Source organism: Branchiostoma belcheri, unplaced genomic scaffold (genome assembly GCF_001625305.1).
Source record: "Branchiostoma belcheri isolate BF01 breed outbred unplaced genomic scaffold, Haploidv18h27 scaffold204, whole genome shotgun sequence".
Taxonomy (NCBI): domain Eukaryota; kingdom Metazoa; phylum Chordata; class Leptocardii; order Amphioxiformes; family Branchiostomatidae; genus Branchiostoma; species Branchiostoma belcheri.
In genome coordinates, this window is record NW_017803536.1 from 64,870 (window position 1) to 84,764 (window position 19,895).

A 19,895-nucleotide genomic window follows, 5' to 3' on the forward strand; every position below is an offset into this window, starting at 1 on the left:
CAACAAAATAGTTTTTTGTGTTATATTTTTTCATTTGATATTGGTTTAAAAAGATCACACTCATTAACTAAAAAAAAACCCAGTGCTGTATTAAATGACAGTAACTGTTTTGATTGTTGAGGAAATTGTGGATTAGTTTTGCTACCCAAAACACTGTAAATTGGTTTTCCTGTGTGGATGACATTCAGCCCCAAGGACAGGTATGTTTGCCTGTGTGTAGATGGTATTCAGCATCAAGGACAGGTATGTTTACCTGTGTGTGGATGGTGATCAGCACCAAGGACAGGTGTGTTTGCCTGTGTGTGGATGGTGTTCAGCACCAAGGACAGGCATGTTTACCTGTGTGTGGATAGTGTTCAGCACCAAGGACAGGTATGTTTACCTGTGTGTGGATGGTGGATGGTGATCAGCACCAAGGACAGGTGTGTTTGCCTGTGTGTGGATGGTGTTCAGCACCAAGGACAGGCATGTTTACCTGTGTGTGGAAGGTGTTCAGCACCAAGGACAGGTATATTTTACAGTGTGTGGATGGTGTTCAGCACCAAGGACAAGTATATTTACCTGTGTGTGGAAGGTGTTCAGCACCAAGGACAGGTGTGTTTACCTGTGTGTGGATAGTGTTCAGCACCAATAACAGGTATGTTAACCTGTGTGTGGATGGTGTTCAGCACCAAGGACAGACATGTTTACCTGTGTGTGGGAGGCGTTCAGCAGCAAGGACAGGTGTGTTTTCCTGTGTTTGAAAGGTGTTCAGCACCAAGGACAGGTGTGTTTTCCTGTGTGGAAGGTGTTCAGCACTAAGGACAGGCATGTTTTAAAAATTGTAGATGTTTTTTTTTAGAAAAAAGCCCAAAGTGCAAAATTGTAACCTCCATATATTTCAATGAGAATCAAATCATTATGGCCTAAGCGTGAGAAGAGAAAAACTCATGACAAATATGTACATGTTTATCAAGACATGGGCCTCCCTGGTTGGTAGTACTATGTGCATTTTTGTTGCCAATGATAGCCTGGGTTTTAGACGTAGTTTTACAATCTTTTTTATAGTGAATCACATATGGGAGAATACCTTAGTGATGCCTGGCCACCAGGTTAGTGTACTGACACATACCTGTGTTGCAATATTCAATTTTGGTTCTAATGGTTTAGATTTAACTTTTTGTTGTTTTGCCACCAACCAAAGGTAGGCTATGACGTCTTGCATGTTTATTGGCCGTTATAAGTTACATTTGCATACCACCATGATCCTTTGCGGTCTAGCGAATCATGGGATATTCTACCTTTTCCGAGTAAATGTTGCATTTGCCATACATGATGGAATATCAGAAACAAACCCACAGTGCTACAAAACCTTAGAGATGGTTCACATTGTTCCAGGAATTAAAGTGGCATTGCGTAACATTTTTGCACCAAATTTAAAATCTAAAAAAAAATCTTATGATTGTAACTCACTTTTACTTTTCAAAATATTTGTGTAATTATCTCACATTTCTGTTGGTGCTAAAACAGCCTACACGAGGTGCACTCAGTTTATGGCACCGCCACAAAATATCAAAATGTAAACAAACATGGCTGACAGCCGTGTTTGCAGCTTTCAACACACTCTGAAGGCGTCGTATTTTAGCACCTCCACTTCCTGAATGACACTTTTCTTGCAATGGAGTAGGGTTGATTCAGCTTACTTTTAAAGAAATGACCAGATATTTTTTTTTGTATCGCCCCAATGTTACATAAAGCAGCTTTAATATCTTGTCATGAGTGTTGGACATTTTCCATAGGGGATAGTTCAGCAGAGTAAGACTGCAGCACCTTTTTGTTTGATACATTACCTGTAAAAACAATGACCACCATCTCAAGGTTGGGTGTTCCTTGGTTGAGCGGTACAACATGAAAGAGCTCTACAAAATATTTCATGACATATCACTTGTGGGCCCAGTGTCGCATCAATTTCGTGGTTACTTACTAATCAAACATTTTTAATCATAACGTTAGCATTTGCTTATTGGTAAAGTGTTTTGGTAACGCGGGTTAAGATTTTGCTGGAACACTGGAGCCATATTGTGATACGTCATCATTTCTTGTGGACACGTCATCTAATACAAACAAGTGATGGACAAAACGTCACGGTACAAAAATATCTATTTCATCTGTCGGACATATATACTGTACATAGACGTGAGGATGTGGTGCAATGATCCGGATCACACATTTGGACAGAAAGAGAGTTGTTTACAAAGCTTAACATGCATGAATTTCACCTGCATCTACATGTAATCAAGGACTTTATATACTATATAATGTCCTTGATGTAACTCTGCAACACCCATCTCTATCGCACGGGGGCGTTCTTGAAAATGCCAACCGTTGCAGAGAGCTGGAACAACGTAGCTGTCTTTCTAGTTAATTATAACTTTCTGGTGGTCAACATGAGATGCCTATATATCAATGTGATATTACATTATTTGTCCTTGGAACAACATTTTATGTAGAACAGTTTTGTATTGGCCAATTAGTTCTGCGTAGGAAAACATAAAAATCCAGGCATTTTGTTATGTAAGAAGTAGTAGTTCAGGATCAACCTGTGAGAGTCTACTAATGGCAGCCATATTGTTCCAACTCTACACAGTTAATCAACATAGTTTGTCCACCATTACCAAACACCAAGGTCGTTCTGTTCAAGGTCATGATCACTTGTCTTCAGATGATGCTAGAAGAGCACACAGAAGATTGTTGTCTGTGGAACAATTTTCCTTGACGCTTTGACCTAGTGTTTTGGGACAAGATTGACTTTCAATAATGAGAAATGATATGGTTTTGCCAATAAATAAGCTACTGAAGACAATGTCTAACTGTAAGGGGATTGGCAAGATCCTTCATAGATCGGTGTTCATATTTCAGCGTCCCATGCCCGATGTTTTGCTCATTAGAATTGTGGAGTACAATGTTAACAGTAGCTTATCTACTGCAATGGACAGTTTTTGTGAAAGCACGAGTTGCACTACGACAAACCCATTTTTTGACGTCTAAAGTTGAATGGAACGTTTACAAGTTGGAATGTCAGTTCAAGTACTGGTCATTTGGTCACGTGGTTCCAACACAGCTACACATCATGTGCATAACATATACTAACACACAACAAAGTCGAGTGCAAATAAGTCGTTTCACAGTTTCAAGTGAATATGTGCAGCCCTGATGCATTGTGGTCCAAGGTCAAAATTTAACCTTTAACCTTAACCACAATGCGTCACGGTTGAACATGCACACTGTAAAACTGTGAAATTTCTTATGAGCCACCTCCCTTTGCAGAGTAAAGTCTAACTTTCAAGCTTACAGTTTGTACTTCGGTAAGACTAAGCTTTTCCACATCTTTACCATGTCACATAATCAACCTTAACAATCTTATTATCTCCATCGGCTTTCTCGTTGTGTTTTTTCACCGGCGTTCTATCTTATAATAGTTTCTGCATAGCCGTAACATTTGTAAATTATCTTGCATACATGTAAATATACACTTCTTCATTGCACTATACACTCCCTGATTATTGTAACCGGTATCTATATAATCACAAGTCACATGTTTTTTTTCCATATACATAATAGTGACCGCAGCAGCACACAATGAGTCTACCTTGCCGTTCAGAAAGCTTCTTAATGATTGGTTGCATTTAAATGAAAATGCCGTTAGTTGATGAGAACTGACCAATCAGAAAGTAAAGTCGATAAAAGGTGCTTGAGTGTTCAACAGTATGGGAAAAGGGCAGTCGTGCTATTTTAAGGGTGCAGCAAAATTAAATGAACCTTTAGGGGCAGGGTCAACCAATAGTTACAAAGATATTCAGGCAATGTTTGCTCTTTTCGAAGTCCTTTATACATAAAACAAGTGTGATTTTGTGTGCTCTGAAACAGTGCTACAATTGCCCCTATTCTTTTCCACATGCAGCGAAAATATTAGATTGTGCAGAATTTTGCAATAATCTCGAGTGCAGGTAATCTTAAGTGCAAATTTGATAACTTTAGTGAATGGATAGCAACCATTACACCTCTAGAATTTCGTGATTATTGAAAAAGAAACTCTCATTTGATTGAAATTTATCGTGTTTGTTTTGTGAACTCAACATCAGAGTGTTTTTCTCTCCTTGTAGTTATATGTTTTGTTTGTTTCAGTTTGAGCTTTTACCAACCAAAATTCTACCCAGATCTAGTTACAAAAAGTTGTCAAAATTGAATACGTTTTACCTTACTGTCATTGACTGCAGCTTTTGGTGAACGACAAAAGAACTTATAAAAAATATTTCATGTGGTGTCATGCAGGGCTTTCGTGAAATATTGCGAACCCTTGTTCCGAGGTCAGTTTTAATAGCAACTTTCTAAGACTTTTGACACACGTTCGCGTTTGTTACAATAGATAGGCATCGTATTAAAGTATGGTATGACAGTCTTACTATGGTGGCCATCATAATGAAAGTTTTCCGTGCATTCGAAGCAATACGTGCATAAAAAACACAATGACATAACACAACAGAACATGAAGTAAAAGCGTTTGACACACAAAAATATTGTTATATTGTTTTCCCTATATGCCTAGGAAAAAGGTCAAAACTTCAATGTGTATTGTTAACAGTTTTTAAGGTAACAAGGTAACACAGTTCTGTTGCCTATTTAGAAAAATAATAATCGTGAAATGACATAAACAAATCCATTGTAACTTCATGTGTTGGAACACTAACAAGAAAATACGATGTCTATCTAGAAGCGACTTACTGTTACAAGTTCTTTTTGTTGACTTGTTTCACCTTTGAGTTTCATTCACCGGAAACCGAGTAATATCACAGAAAGATATATTCAGTTCTGACGAAATAAAGTCGGCCTTAGTGTGCTGTCAGATTCCGATATAAAACTGTTGTTAGTTGACTTACTTTTTGGTCCTTCAAATCTTTGGTTGTCAATTGTTAGAGGTAGGGGGATGGGCACAATGTTTGTACAATAGCGTTTCATTTTTAAACTTCCATAAAATTTATAATTTCGTATAGCTCTGGTTTTTAGCAGGAGGAAGGGCTTACCAGGAATGCCCAAAGTTTGGGTTTTGCGCACATTGTATTGGCGATGTTTAATTGGTCTTCATCAATAGATTCGAATGTTTTTTTTTTGGTTAACAATTTGTTCTTTCAATTCTTTGTGTCAAAGATGTTACAGACTTGCAGCTCAAATCTTTTGCTTACCTTGTACAAAATTACGTTAGTTTTGCTGCTGCAGATACAAGTCTTTAAAAAAAAAAGTAATGTTTGTGGCAGAGATGTTCTAAACTTGCAGTTACAAGTCTTGCCCGAGCCGCTCGATCTCCTCAATCATGTAGTCGATGTCGGCGGTGGTAGCAGCGGGGTTGGAGATGACCATGCGGAAGAAGTTGACGTTGTCGCCGAGGGGCTGGTAGCCGATCATCGTCATGCCTCGGTCCATCATGCGGGCTTTCACCACGGGAGCCACCTGGAATAGATCACGCGTATAAGTCAATTAAAGCCGCATCATGTAACATTAGGACGACACAAAAGGTAAATTCTCCGGTCATTATATCAGGTAAATATTAAGCGTTACTTGCCGTACATTGTATCTGACGCAACTGTTGTGCAATAAACTTGACTTGACTTTCTTTACAAAGTAAGTGCAACCCTACCATACTGCTAATAAATATCATCCAAGAAGTGGAGGTGCCAAAATATGACGCCATATCTGTTTACATTCTGGTGTTTTGTGGTGGTACCACTATCTGAATGCGCATACAATCACAGACAGCTCTATCTAAAGGGCTTCAATTACGGTTGTATGTTTGTCCAGGCCTTTGTCATATTCAGGAAATACGTAGATTGGCCTGCTTGGAGAAAAACAGTTACCTGGTTCTATTATCAAAGTCTGGTTGTCACCCTTACTCTTTAATTGCTCATTGGTGAAGTTTGAACAAACCACATTTGGCTCTCAGACACCCGTCCTGTTATAGGTGGGAAATGTACTAGCCAATCATGTTGCTTCTTGATCATAAGCGGCGACGTGATTGGCTGGTAGCCAACAACAGAACGGGGAGATTCAATTGGTTGTTGGCGGGCGTGGCATGCGAGGATGTAAACGCAAAGGATAATCGATTGGCTCGAAATTGTCATCAGAGCACAGGCTCAAGTATGCACGTGTTCAGTGATGCCGTGTTAGCCCTTAGAAAGAGTGTTTAATAGTGTGCGATGCTGTACAAGTGAAGTAAGTAAGTGTCCCAAGCGTCAGAGTGTGTGTAAGTGGTCGCATTTCAGCTGTGAGTATAACACTCAGCCTTTAAGTAAGAGAGTGAATGCATGGCAGCCTCTTCTACGAACTCATACAAAATGTAGTTATGATCTGCTAGCACTATCTGTGTCTGCATAGCCGTCCAGGCCTTCGGCGTAACACACCAGGCACGGAGACTGTCTTGTTTTGTACGAGGCAATGGGAATCGACCTGTCCGATCCCAAGCCAGTTTGATATATTGAAAACTGTACTCAGTTGGTAATTCTGATGTGCAAACAGATGGGTGTTGTTCCGTGCATCAATCGTCTATACATGCCACGTGAATCATATTTTCATATTGAGCCAAACCGTGAAGCACCACACAAGTGCTGTGTAAAAGGAGTTGTCGTCGAGCCAAATGCGTTTCGACACTTGTTGTCGAGGACTGCGGACGGCTTGGAGTGTTGCGTGAGGGCACTTTACATGTACCTCTGATGTACCGCGCGTAGCTTCTGTATGTGTGCATGTTGTGCATATACTTAGACAATAATACATGGTCTCCTTCAGTCAATATTGTCAATGGTAACATCCTAAAAAATAAAACAGAAAAAAGCTTTTTTTCCAGCCGATCCACACCTAACTATGGTTGGCGGGCGTTCGGCTAGCATTCGGGAGGCCAAATCCGTGAATGTGTGACGTGGGATTATACTGACCTGAGCCAGCCGGTCTCTCTTGTCAGGTCCGTCGGGGAGGTCCCGTATACTTGGCGGCAGGTACCAGAAACACACGTTCGTCAGCTCCGGTTCATCCACTACCATCTCAAACCCTTCTCTCGCCTTCAGCTTGTCGGTCATGTAGCTGCACAAGTAAAGTACAATATAGCGTGATCTTTATTTGCACGTTCTTGCCCATGTGGGGGTAAATGCAGTAATTTTACATGAAATGTTTACGCCAATGATAACTACTTTATATATAGCGTTTCTGAACGGTCGACGAAACAAAACAACTAGAGCTATGGTACACTGCGTCCATCGTTTACAAAACAGTCGAGCAGATAAAACTATGCTATCATTGAATATATAATTTCTTGTCTCTTTCCCCTTCCTTAAACAGATGTATACGAACTTGCATAGTTTTTGTTGTGCAATGTTATGAGGGGATGTCATTATATATATTTACAAATAGCTTGTCTTTTACTAACTGTTTATATAGTATATCTACATTCAGGGCGCACCGATAAAAGAATTACGTATGTCGCTGGTTTTAGCACATTTCACAAATACAATGTCTCGCAAAACTGGATTTTAAAACAAAAAAAAAGGAATAATTGTCTTAACATAAGAAAACGTTCTAAATGGGATACTTACTGAGCCAGGTCGAAACACTTGTTGATCTGCGCCTCAAATCCAACTGTAGCCTGAAAAACAAAAGAATCCTTTAAGTTCAATCTAATCTAGAAACCTTCGTTCTTTGCCTATCATGTCTCGCTGCGAGACCATGACTTTTGGGAAAGGGAGGAGGGACCTCAAATTCAAATTTGATTCGTATCTGGTCAGGCTGCTCCTGATTTCAGCCAACAACCTTGGTTGGTTGTTCGGTTTTCGGGGAAGGTTCTGAATGTGTGGCAGGGACTTTATACAAGACAATAACTAAATGTGCCCGTCTCAGTAAACTGAAACTGAAACTGTTTATTCACATTGATTGGCAGCCAATATGCATTGTTGGCTGAATTGCACAAGTGATTACATGTTAAAAAAGCTTGAAAGAGATACACATTAACAAGCACAACATTGACGATTAAAATTAAATTGATTTAAAATTCTGTAGGTCAGGTCCATTAAAACAGAGGCGGACTATTTACAAATCTTGGTTACTGAGGCTTATTGCCTGAAACAGAAAAGATTTCCTCAGTCTTTCAGTTCTGAACTTCGATATGGAGATGTGGTTTCCATTTCTCAGGGACCGCCGTGTCGAAAAACTGAATGTTAAAAAAAACAGCATGTACGCACCTTTGCTCTCCACATGAGCCACAGTTTGAAGACGTCCACATGTCTGCCGCACTGGATGGTCTTGTCGCCCGTGTCGTAGCTCACGTCGTAGTTTTTATCTTGTTGGAACAGGTAGTCCGCGCACATCGAGTTACACCGCTGGAGTAGGTTCTGTTCACGCAGAGACAAAAAAGAATACACTGTAATTAAAACATCCATGTAGATCTCAAGAATACTGGAATTTTGAAGTCACTTCTTTCTGAGCAGAAAGAATGTGACCATGGCATGTCCAGAACATGAGAAACTCTTGCTTCGGTAACAAAATATACAATAATTTCTTCGATAGGACACAATTATACATAAATTTCAAAACAATTCAACCACAGTTACGTAATCTAAACTAAAAATGCGTTTTCTGATGTTAACACTGAAAAAAAAAAACGTTTGTAAATGTGATAAGTTTTGCCACTGATGCTTGCATCTCAAGTTTTCCTGATGTCCTTATTTTTAACGATTTATTGTCGTCTTCTCCTGTTACGTACAGAGCTTTATCTGTAGTAAGTGATGATCATTTATCTGATACAGTTATCACAACTTCTGCAGGAGAATATCAAAGTTGCCCTTCTACAGAGGTGGGCAGAGACATACACTTTCATCTGGCAAATCGATTTATCTTTGCGTCTGTTGTCATCTCAAACTGTGATAAAACTTTAAGAATTTAATCCATGAAAATATAGTGGAACAGATAGAAAGTTTGGTAACCTATGGTTGGTCAGTCAAACAGTACACTAATACTGTGAAGACAACTGTATAATAACAAGAATCTCAAGATCTCAGACCTCCATGGAATATTCAAATCTTGTGTAATCTTCTTTTGCAATCCCTTTTTTCATCGTGCAAGGAAAACTGTCGGCTGTCAAGGAGGTCATGTTACGGAAAACACCCGTGGAAACAGGGAGGGCTTCCGGATGTACAAGTGATTATTGACGCTGGGACAGAATGAGCCCAACCATATCAATTGGAACCTAAGTTAAAGGCCATGCAGAAACACAGACACACACACAGTGGCAGACACACACACTGAAACACACACACACACTCACATACATACAGACCAAAAACAATACCTCCATTTTTTTCATGGAGGTAGAAAGTAAATTCAGATGATGATACGTACGCTTTCTTTGAGTAGCAGACATGAACACTGCAGGATGACGCCCATCAGCTTGTGTGGATTCCATGTCACAGAGTCAGCTCTAGGTCAAGAAGAACGACCGAAATAAAAATCTCAATCATCCTTAAACACTTCTACTAATTCGGCCACGGCAAGACAATCATGGAAGTAAATCATCGATTTTCAACGTCAATGAACATCTAGGGTACTATGAAATACCACGTAGGGTGGTGCAGTTTCTGTCAATACGTAGACATAGGTGTTGGTCATAAAATGTCAATCGGACCACAGAATCATAGCCTTTATTTACCCCCACTGTTCATTCAATGTGACAGCCATTTGACGATGTCTTAATCGAAAGTATTAAGGTGTCACCGTCTTGGCTTGATATAAGACGCCATGGTGCAAAATACCAAGACCCTAAAGCAACTACAAGGACCATTGTCTTTCATGAAGTTATTTCATGTATAATTGCGGGGAGGCACAGTTCAGTGAGTTTCGTACATCGTACCTTTCAATGCCGTCCAGTCGTTTCCTGTATTTCTTGGACAGCAGGACGCCGCCTCCCCAGGCACACTGTGGGGGACAAAACAAGGCAACAACTTTGTTGGTAGATAATTGTACAGGGCAAAATGTATGGCGGGGTCGTGTGGCGTAACGACAGAGCGTTCGACTCGGAATCAAGAGGTCCTGAGTTCGAATCCTGCCATGCCATCGATCGATCATGTACGTATACCCTTGGGAAATGCATTTAACACGACTCTCTTCACTTTACTCAGGTGCAAATGAGTACGTCTGTTGTCCGTTCATGCGTTAGTGACGGAATGAAAATTGAGTGTGCCGTCAATAGAATATAATAATAATACTAGTATATTCTAAAAACTATGACTACAGGAATATTGATGTAAACGGCGTATTGACATCCAATAATCATGACCCTAGCATGTCCAGATCGCGAGATATCAAAACAGGAAGTTCTGCTGCAGTACCAAGGAAAGCTACTAGGGGGCCCAAAATCTCATCATTTCCAGTTTTTGTCACACCCTACCAATACACCAAGTATGAAACCAATCCATGAAGCCGTTCTTGAGTTATCTTGTTGACCAACAGACAAACGTAACTGAAGATATAACCTCCATGACATTCCATGGAGGTAATGAATAGACGTACGTCAACGTGGAGCCACATCTTGTGTCTCTGGCAGATGTCTGCGAGGTCGTGAAGCGGGTCGAAGGCGCCGTACACGGTTGAGCCGCCGGAGGCACTGACGAAGAACGGTGTTTCTCCCTGAAGAACACAGTTTTTTTATCATGAAAAAGTACAGAACACAGTGGCGGACAGCTCTATCGGCTGCTAATATTAGCCCCACCATAGAAAGAAAGAAAATATAGCATAGACGAATTCGAAAACGAGTTCTTAACATACGTCACAGTATATTCAACATTGGGTTGTTTTAATCGTAGGCAGGTTCAGACAAGTGTACATCGTTTTTATCAACAAGGAATGCTTGTGTCAAAATAAAAAAAAAAATTCTATTACTTTCTGGCCCATGGGCAGACGAAATGTGAACAACTTCAAGGAGAACAATCTCTTTCATTTCTATCTACGACCAAAAATCTGTTCTCGTTTCCTACTTAGCAGAACAATAGAGAACCGTATTTACCTTCGATTTTGCGATTTGAATCTTTCGTTCCAAGTCCGATGGTATCATCTTTCCTCTGTGTTAAAAGAAAATTGAGTAGGTACGTAATCAATATTGAATAGATTACAATAATGGTAATATTTCTTACATTAATTCTAACATTAATATCATTTAAAATAACAAAAAAACTATACAAATTCAGAAAAATATCTGTGTGCAAATTTTGTTGTGCTGTATGTTATTTTGCTCAATTCGACAGTTACATATTGGACGTAAAATCTCGGAACACTTTTTAAGTTATGAAATTATTTATGCTTCGCTACGCTTCTACACCAGTGAAAGTATTTGATTTACTGTTTCTATTATGCTACTTCTGTGATTAACGGAAATAATAAGTAGTCTTCTGCGCATCAATGAGCCTCTGGTGTAACATGTAAACGTAAACGTGTCATACATTAGTTATGGAATCTAATAGATTGAGACCACATCTCTCGCTCGAGTGCTCTTGACAGCTTTTATTCAATCCATTAAGGAGATTTATTCATTGTAACAAAATGCCTTTACAGAGTTCCACAACGCTCCATTTGGAGGAAAAAGTGCCCATTTGTAACTATCCAACCATATGCCAGGCAGGTATTAGGAGTAATTTTCTCGAAAGTGCATTCCCATTTCGAGCGAATGCCAGACATTATTAATGCATGCATTCTTGACATAGTAATCATCGCCTTAAATTACGTACATGTTTGAATATTTATGTACGAAGTCACAGTGAGATCGTGTCCAAAATGTCTACAGTTTCAGGGTTCGAAATACTTTTTTCGAAATAACTTTAAGCCTCTAACTATGCTGTGTTTGGGTTGTGTGGACCAATAGGTCCCGAGTTCGAATCCTGCAATGCCACCGATCTTAGCTCTTAATGGAAAAGGCGGAAGAGGAGCACTTATACAAACAGTTCCATGTGCACGCTGATAGTGCATCGTACAGACGCTAATATAGTGCAAGGGAAAGGCATCATAATCTCACCGTTCATCGCATTTTACCGCGTAGACGTTGTCTGTTCCGATTCCGACTATGGCAGCAGCGCGCTTCAAAGAATAGTGGCTCTGTAACAAAATGTCGTCAGGGCATTACAACCATCCCTCAACAGAGACGGGGTACGCTACAGACTTTCTCCAACCTAGGATCGACTGCTCACGGAGTCACGTGTGTTATCTGCGTGATGTCACGGAAGCGGTGAATTGCTCATTACTCGACAAAGACTGGAGTTGTACAGTCGAAAATTTGTGTGAGTCCAATTTCTTGTGTTGGATATTGCAGTTCAAACTTGTTTTATAATGTCGTTAAGAGTTGTAACTGATTGAAGTAAAAATCAGATAATACGAACTAAGTACAATTTCTCACTTTCACCCGTTTCATTGTAAATTTTATTGAAACTATCTATTTATTTCCATAAACAGAAATCAATAGTAACATCGGTGAATAAATAGTTTTGTACCAAGCGTTTGATCAAGTCTAGAAGCTTCATGCTGTTCTATGGTATGAAAGATGATGAGTGCTATCATCTTTGTAATTTCCAAATATCTACCCTAGTCATCCATTTCCCTTTGCACAAGTAGCATTATGTGGCAATCCAGAATCCACTTCATATTTGTGCGTCTATGAAACTATTTGGCACTGGCTCAAAACACGTGAAAATGCAGAGGGTTTTTGTCAGGAGGCAATATGAGTGAATCCATTAACAACATGCACGTTGCGTCTCCTTGTCTAGTATTACGGTATATTGAAGACTGTTTTTCCTTCTGCCAGTTAACAATTTCGAGATACCGATTCTACAGACATACAACGACTTGCAGCTAAAACAACTTCTATATATTTTGATTCGCCAATCTAGAAAAAAGAAGTATACCTACATGTTCTGAAATGTACATGACGAGTTTTGGTGCTTCCCTGAGTCCCTTCTTTTTGACGTCTGGTACGAACTTGTAGCGTGCGCAGTTCACGGCGTACAGATTGGAGATTGCACCGCCTGCACAACATCAGGACATCATGAAAGTTCATCTGTGTTGGTAGTTAGAACTTCTGATTCAACAAAAGACATTAGAAGATCATCAAAATTAAAAGCAAATAAACAGCTGTGGCACAGAACACCCGGCTACAACTTTACAACAGCTCGTGAAGTATAAACATGATTGTATAGTTGCGACATAACCTTACAACCAAACTTCGTTGTTCCCTGGATCTTATAATCTTTTTTGTAGCTGAACCTATCCTTTGATTATTTGTTTTCCGAGGGGTACTCTGTAACTGCACTTTGAAATAGAAAGTATTAGTAATAAAATGACTTACGGAAAGGGATGATCATAATGATTTTACATCTTGCATGAGTAAATGTTAAAAAATAGGAATACTTCAGCATTAAACAAATCCCAAAGTTTCCATATCCCTTGGCATATATCAAAGAACTTGACGAGAAATAAATTTGAGGTTTGTAAAGAGTAGAGAAGTCGTTAATGGTGCGGCCGATAGATGAATAAGCAACAGAGCACAATTACAGTTTAATACGGAAACGTTTCCTCTCAAGAAACACGGAGGAAATTATCTGGCTGCGGGGGGTAAGACGCTCTTCTCGCCCGCTGGATGCTCCTGCTGTGTAGCGTGGTGAGAGGAGATTGGAAACTGTGGGGGGCCCTATTACTTGTATTGTGCATGATGAGTCGTTCAATCGATGAAAAGCACTTAGTGTTCATTTCCAGGCATTGATCTTTGCCTTTTGAGAGAGTCGACGTCCATGTGCGTAATGTAGTAATAGCAGCAGTTTTTTTCAGCACCAAGGAGAAATCCGTATACATGTTCTTTTGTTTAGAGACGAAACACATGTTATTTCAAACTACCCCTTCTACGATCACGAAAGAAAGGACATGTTTAAAGAGGCCATCAAATTCGATCCTAAGTTCTCCACATTTACAGACAAAAAGAAAACTACTCTCCTCTTAGTATCACAAAACCCACTCATTATAGTGGGATCATTCGACTTCCACTAAAAGGAGTCAAACCCAACAAGTTAGAATTTAGTGTTTAGTTGTTAGAGTAGTCACATACTGTATTGTTATCCATTGTCCCTCCTTTACTTTTATGTTACATGTACTTGCCTTTAGCCTACAAGCAGGAACTTGCAATAAACTTTACATTTAAAATATGAATCAGCATTTCGTAGTAATTAAATACACTGCAGCTTTACAATTCCCTAAACTTTAACAAACACTGGTACGTCTTAAAACATGTTTACCACATGTCTGACAGAGATTATGTCAAGAACGCGAAGCTCATATTATCCTATGTAATTTCGCTGTAAATTTTTGAGTCCCTCTTTCGGAGATAAAACTCGGCGCCAAAGTCATAAACGTCGGAACTGTAGATTGTGCGTAGTCATTCATCAAAACTCCGACTGTCTGATAGACAAGTCTCCTAATGTCGAATCTCGCTCTCGATGATATAGTCCCAGCCGACCCGCACCAGGCAATGACTCGTCCATCAAATGATGGCGACCTAAGGCGAGGCGAACATCTGTAAGTACTAAAAAATAATGGTTTGCTTCCGCGGGGGACCGTTTTTCAATCAACACCGCGGCCGCCGAGGCCTAGTCGAGGAAACAGACCGAGGAAGAATTGATTGCGTCCAAAGCGGCGGCTAACGTCGGCTATTATCTCGGTAACAGCGCGGGAAATGTCGGCCGCATTTCTCAAGGGCAGACAGTACTATTGCCTTTGGCCACATAGAATAGAAACTTCTGGTTAAATACACTAAAACAAGTTTAAGGAATGCGGGAGGACCCTGGGTTCCCATGGCAAGAACCTCCAGACTGCAGAGTTCGTTTCTGCACCACACAATGTTTATGTACATGTAATGTTAATACAATTCAACAGTCCATAATTTTCTTTGTTTATGTACTGCTGCTATGTTGACCATTTTTTGAATAAAGAATAAAGAGAAGTCCCCATGAAATTACTTTCTCACATATCAATCCCAAAATTTCTTCCGAACCAGACAGCCACAAGGGTCTGCTTCCCAAATATAGAAAGAAAACTGTGCCAAATGTAACTTGCAAAGTACACGATTTGCAAACATACATATAGAAGAAATGATTTTTGTAGAACAATTTACTATTTGAAACACGCCGCTTTGAAGTTACTGAGTTCATACTTATCTCTTAGAAGATAATTGACTTTCATTGTCGTAATCGCACAGTCATCGCAAAAAAATTGCGACTGTTTCCAGTTATTAATTTTCGGGAACCTTCTCCTCTGTGATTAATGGTGCATTATCTTCGCGCAACATTAGGTACAATTAATCTACCCCTTTCAAAGGCTCACCTTCTCCTGACATTGAACTTACAGGAGTTGCAGTAACACTTGTGACAAGTTAACAGACGTTTACTAGCATTAGTCTCGTTTGCAGGCGTTCCGCATTTTCTTTCTTTTTTTTTGGGGGGGGGGGCAATGATTTGCACTCTTTTTATAAAGAAACGTGTTCCTTTTTGTGACTTTTAAAAATCTATGATTCAAAATTGAATGAAACTGGGAAACGAATATGGAGTGGATCGTCACCTCTCGAACATTTTGCATGCGCACCGTGACGGGGCACGATATCGACTTCCTACAACCTTTGACCTACTGCTGACGGCACACGTGAAGAAAATCACCTGATCACAGCAATTGGGTCAGAACGCTGAGAAACGGTTTAAGTTTCAAATAACGGGTTCTCACCTCCCCATCACAATTTCAAATAACTGTAACTGTAACTGTTATTGTGTAATTGTAACCATCCCGGCCAATCGATGCATTTTGATTGTAATTTGATCCACATACCTGGACTGAAAATGCCGTCTCCACTTTTGGCGGGAAACCCGATGATTTCTCTCATCTTCTTGAGGATCATCTCCTCCATGACGATGAAGACAGGTGCAATCTCATACGTGAACCTAAAGGGAAATTACAAGAGATACCGACGGTAAGGAGGATTTCTCTCCCCGTCATCTACCTCGTATCACGCTGGCGGGGACTCCGAAACGTTTGACAGGAATGCTGACTTCAAAAACCATTAGATTACAACATTTGACAGGCTGGATTGTAGACGATTACAACACGTCTCCAAGGTTTTCCATATCATTCTCACAGCGTTGTCAGCAGTCACTAGAGATCAGGATGCTGTCAGAATACACGGAGATTGGAATATTGACTTTATCTAATTTTCTGTGTATCCCCTATTGAAACAGACTTAACATGTAGTATTCTCCATAGTTTTATAGTTTATTTTGTCTCTTCTGCTTTGTGTAGCAACACTGTCACATTTAGGATACGAGCTTGATGTACAATTTTGAGCAGTTGTGCACCCTCAGTTTGCAATCGTACGACCATCTTGCGACAATCTTACGACAAACGTGACCGTGTCTTAACATGTGGGCTTTAATTTCGTACGACTTCGTGTGACGAGGTCTTGACATGTGGACTTTATCTTATCGTATAAGTCTGAGGTCGGAAGTTGCAGAGTCTTCGATGTGTGACAGGGTAATTTACTACTTTATCTGCAACAAGTTGAACCTAGAAGATACAACTCAACGATCAGCGTTTCCTCATTCTGCTGGCCTATCTGTGTGACCTAAATACACCAATCGATGTAGAGAGGCTTAACTGTTGTTTCAAAAGCAACAAGGCCGCAACAGCATATTGGAAGGTCAATTTACTACTTAAGCCAGGTTATTGGGACACAGTTTTATGCGAAGAGTGAACAATCACGTCGTTGCCGCAGACAAAATTTGCTATTTTTCTTCCTTAAACGTTAAGTATCAATTTCGTTTCCTGTAGCTATTTGCTGTTTCGCGTCTTTCCCTTTGGGTTGTTCCACACGCATGTTCACATCATGTTAAATGCGATGTCATTGGGCACTGAAGCTTGTAATTTCATTTGCTGTGACTTATTGACCAATTAAACAGGGTTTGTCACGCCATTGCGGACCGTCTTGCAAGCGGCCTTCAGTCTAATACTGTACCGAGTGGTTACTAATAGTTTCATTTGGATAAAGAATTATTCAACATCAATATTTATACATGACATTTCGGATGGAGGACATTCACGCATTTTGCACTGACGTATATCTCACATCGAAACAGTGTTGAAAAATACTTCTTACACGGCTTTATTTATCTATTTCATCACAAGATGTCTGGTTACTTGACGTAGACGCTGAAGAAGATTGACGAATGTCACTCCAGACGTTCAGAAGTTATCTCCGTTACTTATAGAGTACTAGAGTTTGATTTGTTTTTGACTATTGTTTTACCTGCATGTCTAACCTTCATCAACGTAGACCGTTGAAGGAAGAAAAGGGCATGTCGTGTCGGACAGTTCGTGCATGGTACTGAGACAGGCGACACATTTATGTGGAGAAAATGACCTAAGATTGAAGGCATTTGCCTATCTCTGCCGACAGATGGGACTGTAGTAATTTGTAAGTCTCACGAAACGGTGAACAGAAGTAAAGTCAGAGGTCGCCGTGAGATAGACCACGGCACAGAAAGTGTGCATATATCAGGATAGAGCCTCCGATCTGGTAGATTCTACTGGAAGTGATCCCTATCAGAGTCTCTGTCGGTAGAGATTGTGCCTTCATTTTGTCGTTTACTCAACAATTCATTACCGCAACAAAACGCTTCTAAAAAGTTAATTTTTGTCTTGCATTTTGCATTGCGTCCGTCCTTTTTACTCGGTACACCATTGAGTGGAAAGTTGATCATGTGCTTCCAACATCTTTGTTTTTCTATTACTTTGTGTCACATATATATTATCATCTGTATATCCTTTATATTGGATTATTTTTGTTAATTTATCCTCTCATTATGTCTAAGTGGTAGCGTTAAAATAAGTCTTAGCTACTTGAGTGTGCGACCACATTATGTTGTACTGTGTGAACAATAAGAAATAGGAAAGAAGAGGACCGGTACGCACATGTTGGTGTTGGCGGTCGCCGTGAGCCATTCCCCCGCCAGAGAGATGACGTCCATCCCGCTGGACAGCTGGTTGAAAAAGCGGGGATGTCCTGAACAAATAGGAAGTTAAAGTAGTTTTATAGACATGTGACATAATCTAGATAGAAATCATCTTGACAAAATGGCCATTGTTATTAGTTCACAGATTCTAAAGTTTGACCTGTGAAAGAAACTTGCTGTTGTCGGTTTGATCACATCGCTGTAAAAAAAACGATGTTACAGTGGTTGGAAAAAATGTTACCAAAGAAACAACAAAACCATTGTTTTTTTTCTAATGCCCTATATTTGCATGATTTTAAGAATGTCAAATGCTGTTTTTTCATTATCAAATGGAAGTATTCAGTCTCTGGTGGTTCAAGACATGATGTTAAGTGTCAGTGAGAAATTGAATTTCGAAGCAGTTGTGTAAAGATGTAAAAGCAAAAAATGTAGTTACTGTATTCCACTGTGCAAAAATGCCTCGGCCTTGAATAGATAGTAACCACACTTCTCAGCGTTCTTCCCATTTCCTGTTTTCCGACAGCGCACACGAATCGCATAACCAAAAAGCTTTTTACGTAAACATTCCTCCGCGATCCTATCCAAATGTAATCTGCATATAATATCCGGCAGTTCCTTCCACTCCGCTGTGTGCATTCAAATCCACATTTGCTACCGAGGCGGGTGATGTAGATTTTTCCTGTACAGTGAGCCTAGATAAAGAAAGGGCGATTTGCATACTAGTTGGCTGCAACATTTGACAGAACTTAAGATGTACTTTAGAACGAACTGACAGCACGGTTCAAGATTTCACACCAGCAGGTTCAAGTCCATTAAAAGACCCGGCGATGCGAGATAATCGAAATTCTACAAGGTCTTTTGAAAGTTCTCAACTTTTAGAAAGATGTGTACCTTCGCGTCCTTAGCTGCTTAAGGTATTGAATGTAAGTTATAAGAGGCCATGTAAAGTTTGATTTTGCTTCTCCTTTTGTACCGTTTGGGTCATTTAACATCATCTGATGATATCTAACATTATCTGAAGATCAATGATTCTTTATGTCAATTTTGCAGCATTATGATTTAGATAGGACGCTTCTTCGTTCCATGATTTTCCGAAGTAGAGGAACCGTGATCTTGATTTTCTTTTCAAGTTTCTCGCTCGCAATCCTTTGAGGGATAGAAATGGAATTGAATTTGAAAACTCGAAGACTGAAAGTTCCTTTCCTAAAAATTTATGATATTTTGTCTATACATATTCAAGCTGCTTTCAGATTTCGGTGACTGCTTCTTGTCATGGCCTGAATTTTAACCAGCTGCTTTGCCGTCCAGCTTACAAGTTTGCTGATAATCCACGGACATTCCCATGTACATGTATAGGTCTTTAAAACCCTGTCACTAGTTTTATTTAAATGTAAATCAGAAACGGTAGCAAATCAGAGGCGCTTTACCTATGGGCTCTATTAAGGGTATCTCTGCTTTCTCTGCTTATAGCACTCAGCGTTTATGACAGAGTAACACACAACACTACCAGCAGGCTAGCCCCCTGCTGCAGTGCTTGCACTACTGTGTGGCACAAGGGCTACAGAGATGTAGATGGGCACCACCCCTGTGGAACTTCGCGGTCACTTTTTTGGCGCACTATTGTCTGATTGGCCAAGTTTTTTTATTGCCTTCTTGCCTGCAAAGGATGCTAGTGATCTTTCTACGTGACAGACGGTCATCCTCTGCCATTACTAATACTCAAAACACATCTGTAACTTTTTAGATAACTCTTATCCATCGAAAGAGAACATCAACTCATATTCCATGTTTTCTTATCTTGTC

The 19,895-nt window shown here is 39.9% G+C and overlaps 1 protein-coding gene across 3 annotated transcripts in view; it reads right to left on the bottom strand.

The window, feature by feature from the left end:
- Window positions 1–1,497: 1,497 nt before the first annotated feature.
- The window catches only part of LOC109469480 (glutamate decarboxylase 1-like), a 45,884-nt gene continuing 27,486 nt past the window's right edge, over window positions 1,498–19,895 (bottom strand). For 2 of the 3 annotated variants that reach the window (XM_019767996.1, XM_019767997.1), the window contains 12 exons: window positions 18,052–18,142; window positions 15,916–16,028; window positions 12,961–13,076; window positions 12,074–12,153; window positions 11,072–11,126; window positions 10,579–10,695; window positions 9,920–9,984; window positions 9,412–9,490; window positions 8,256–8,405; window positions 7,614–7,663; window positions 6,960–7,104; window positions 1,499–5,484 (listed from right to left, as the gene is read on the bottom strand). In XM_019767996.1, coding sequence (XP_019623555.1) covers window positions 5,311–5,484; window positions 6,960–7,104; window positions 7,614–7,663; window positions 8,256–8,405; window positions 9,412–9,490; window positions 9,920–9,984; window positions 10,579–10,695; window positions 11,072–11,126; window positions 12,074–12,153; window positions 12,961–13,076; window positions 15,916–16,028; window positions 18,052–18,142 — 1,235 coding nt within the window. In that variant the 3' untranslated portion in view covers window positions 1,499–5,310. Of the gene's footprint in view, window positions 5,485–6,959; window positions 7,105–7,613; window positions 7,664–8,255; window positions 8,406–9,411; window positions 9,491–9,919; window positions 9,985–10,578; window positions 10,696–11,071; window positions 11,127–12,073; window positions 12,154–12,960; window positions 13,077–15,915; window positions 16,029–18,051; window positions 18,143–19,895 lie in introns of all 3 variants that reach the window. The other variant, XM_019767994.1, reaches the window with a different exon arrangement.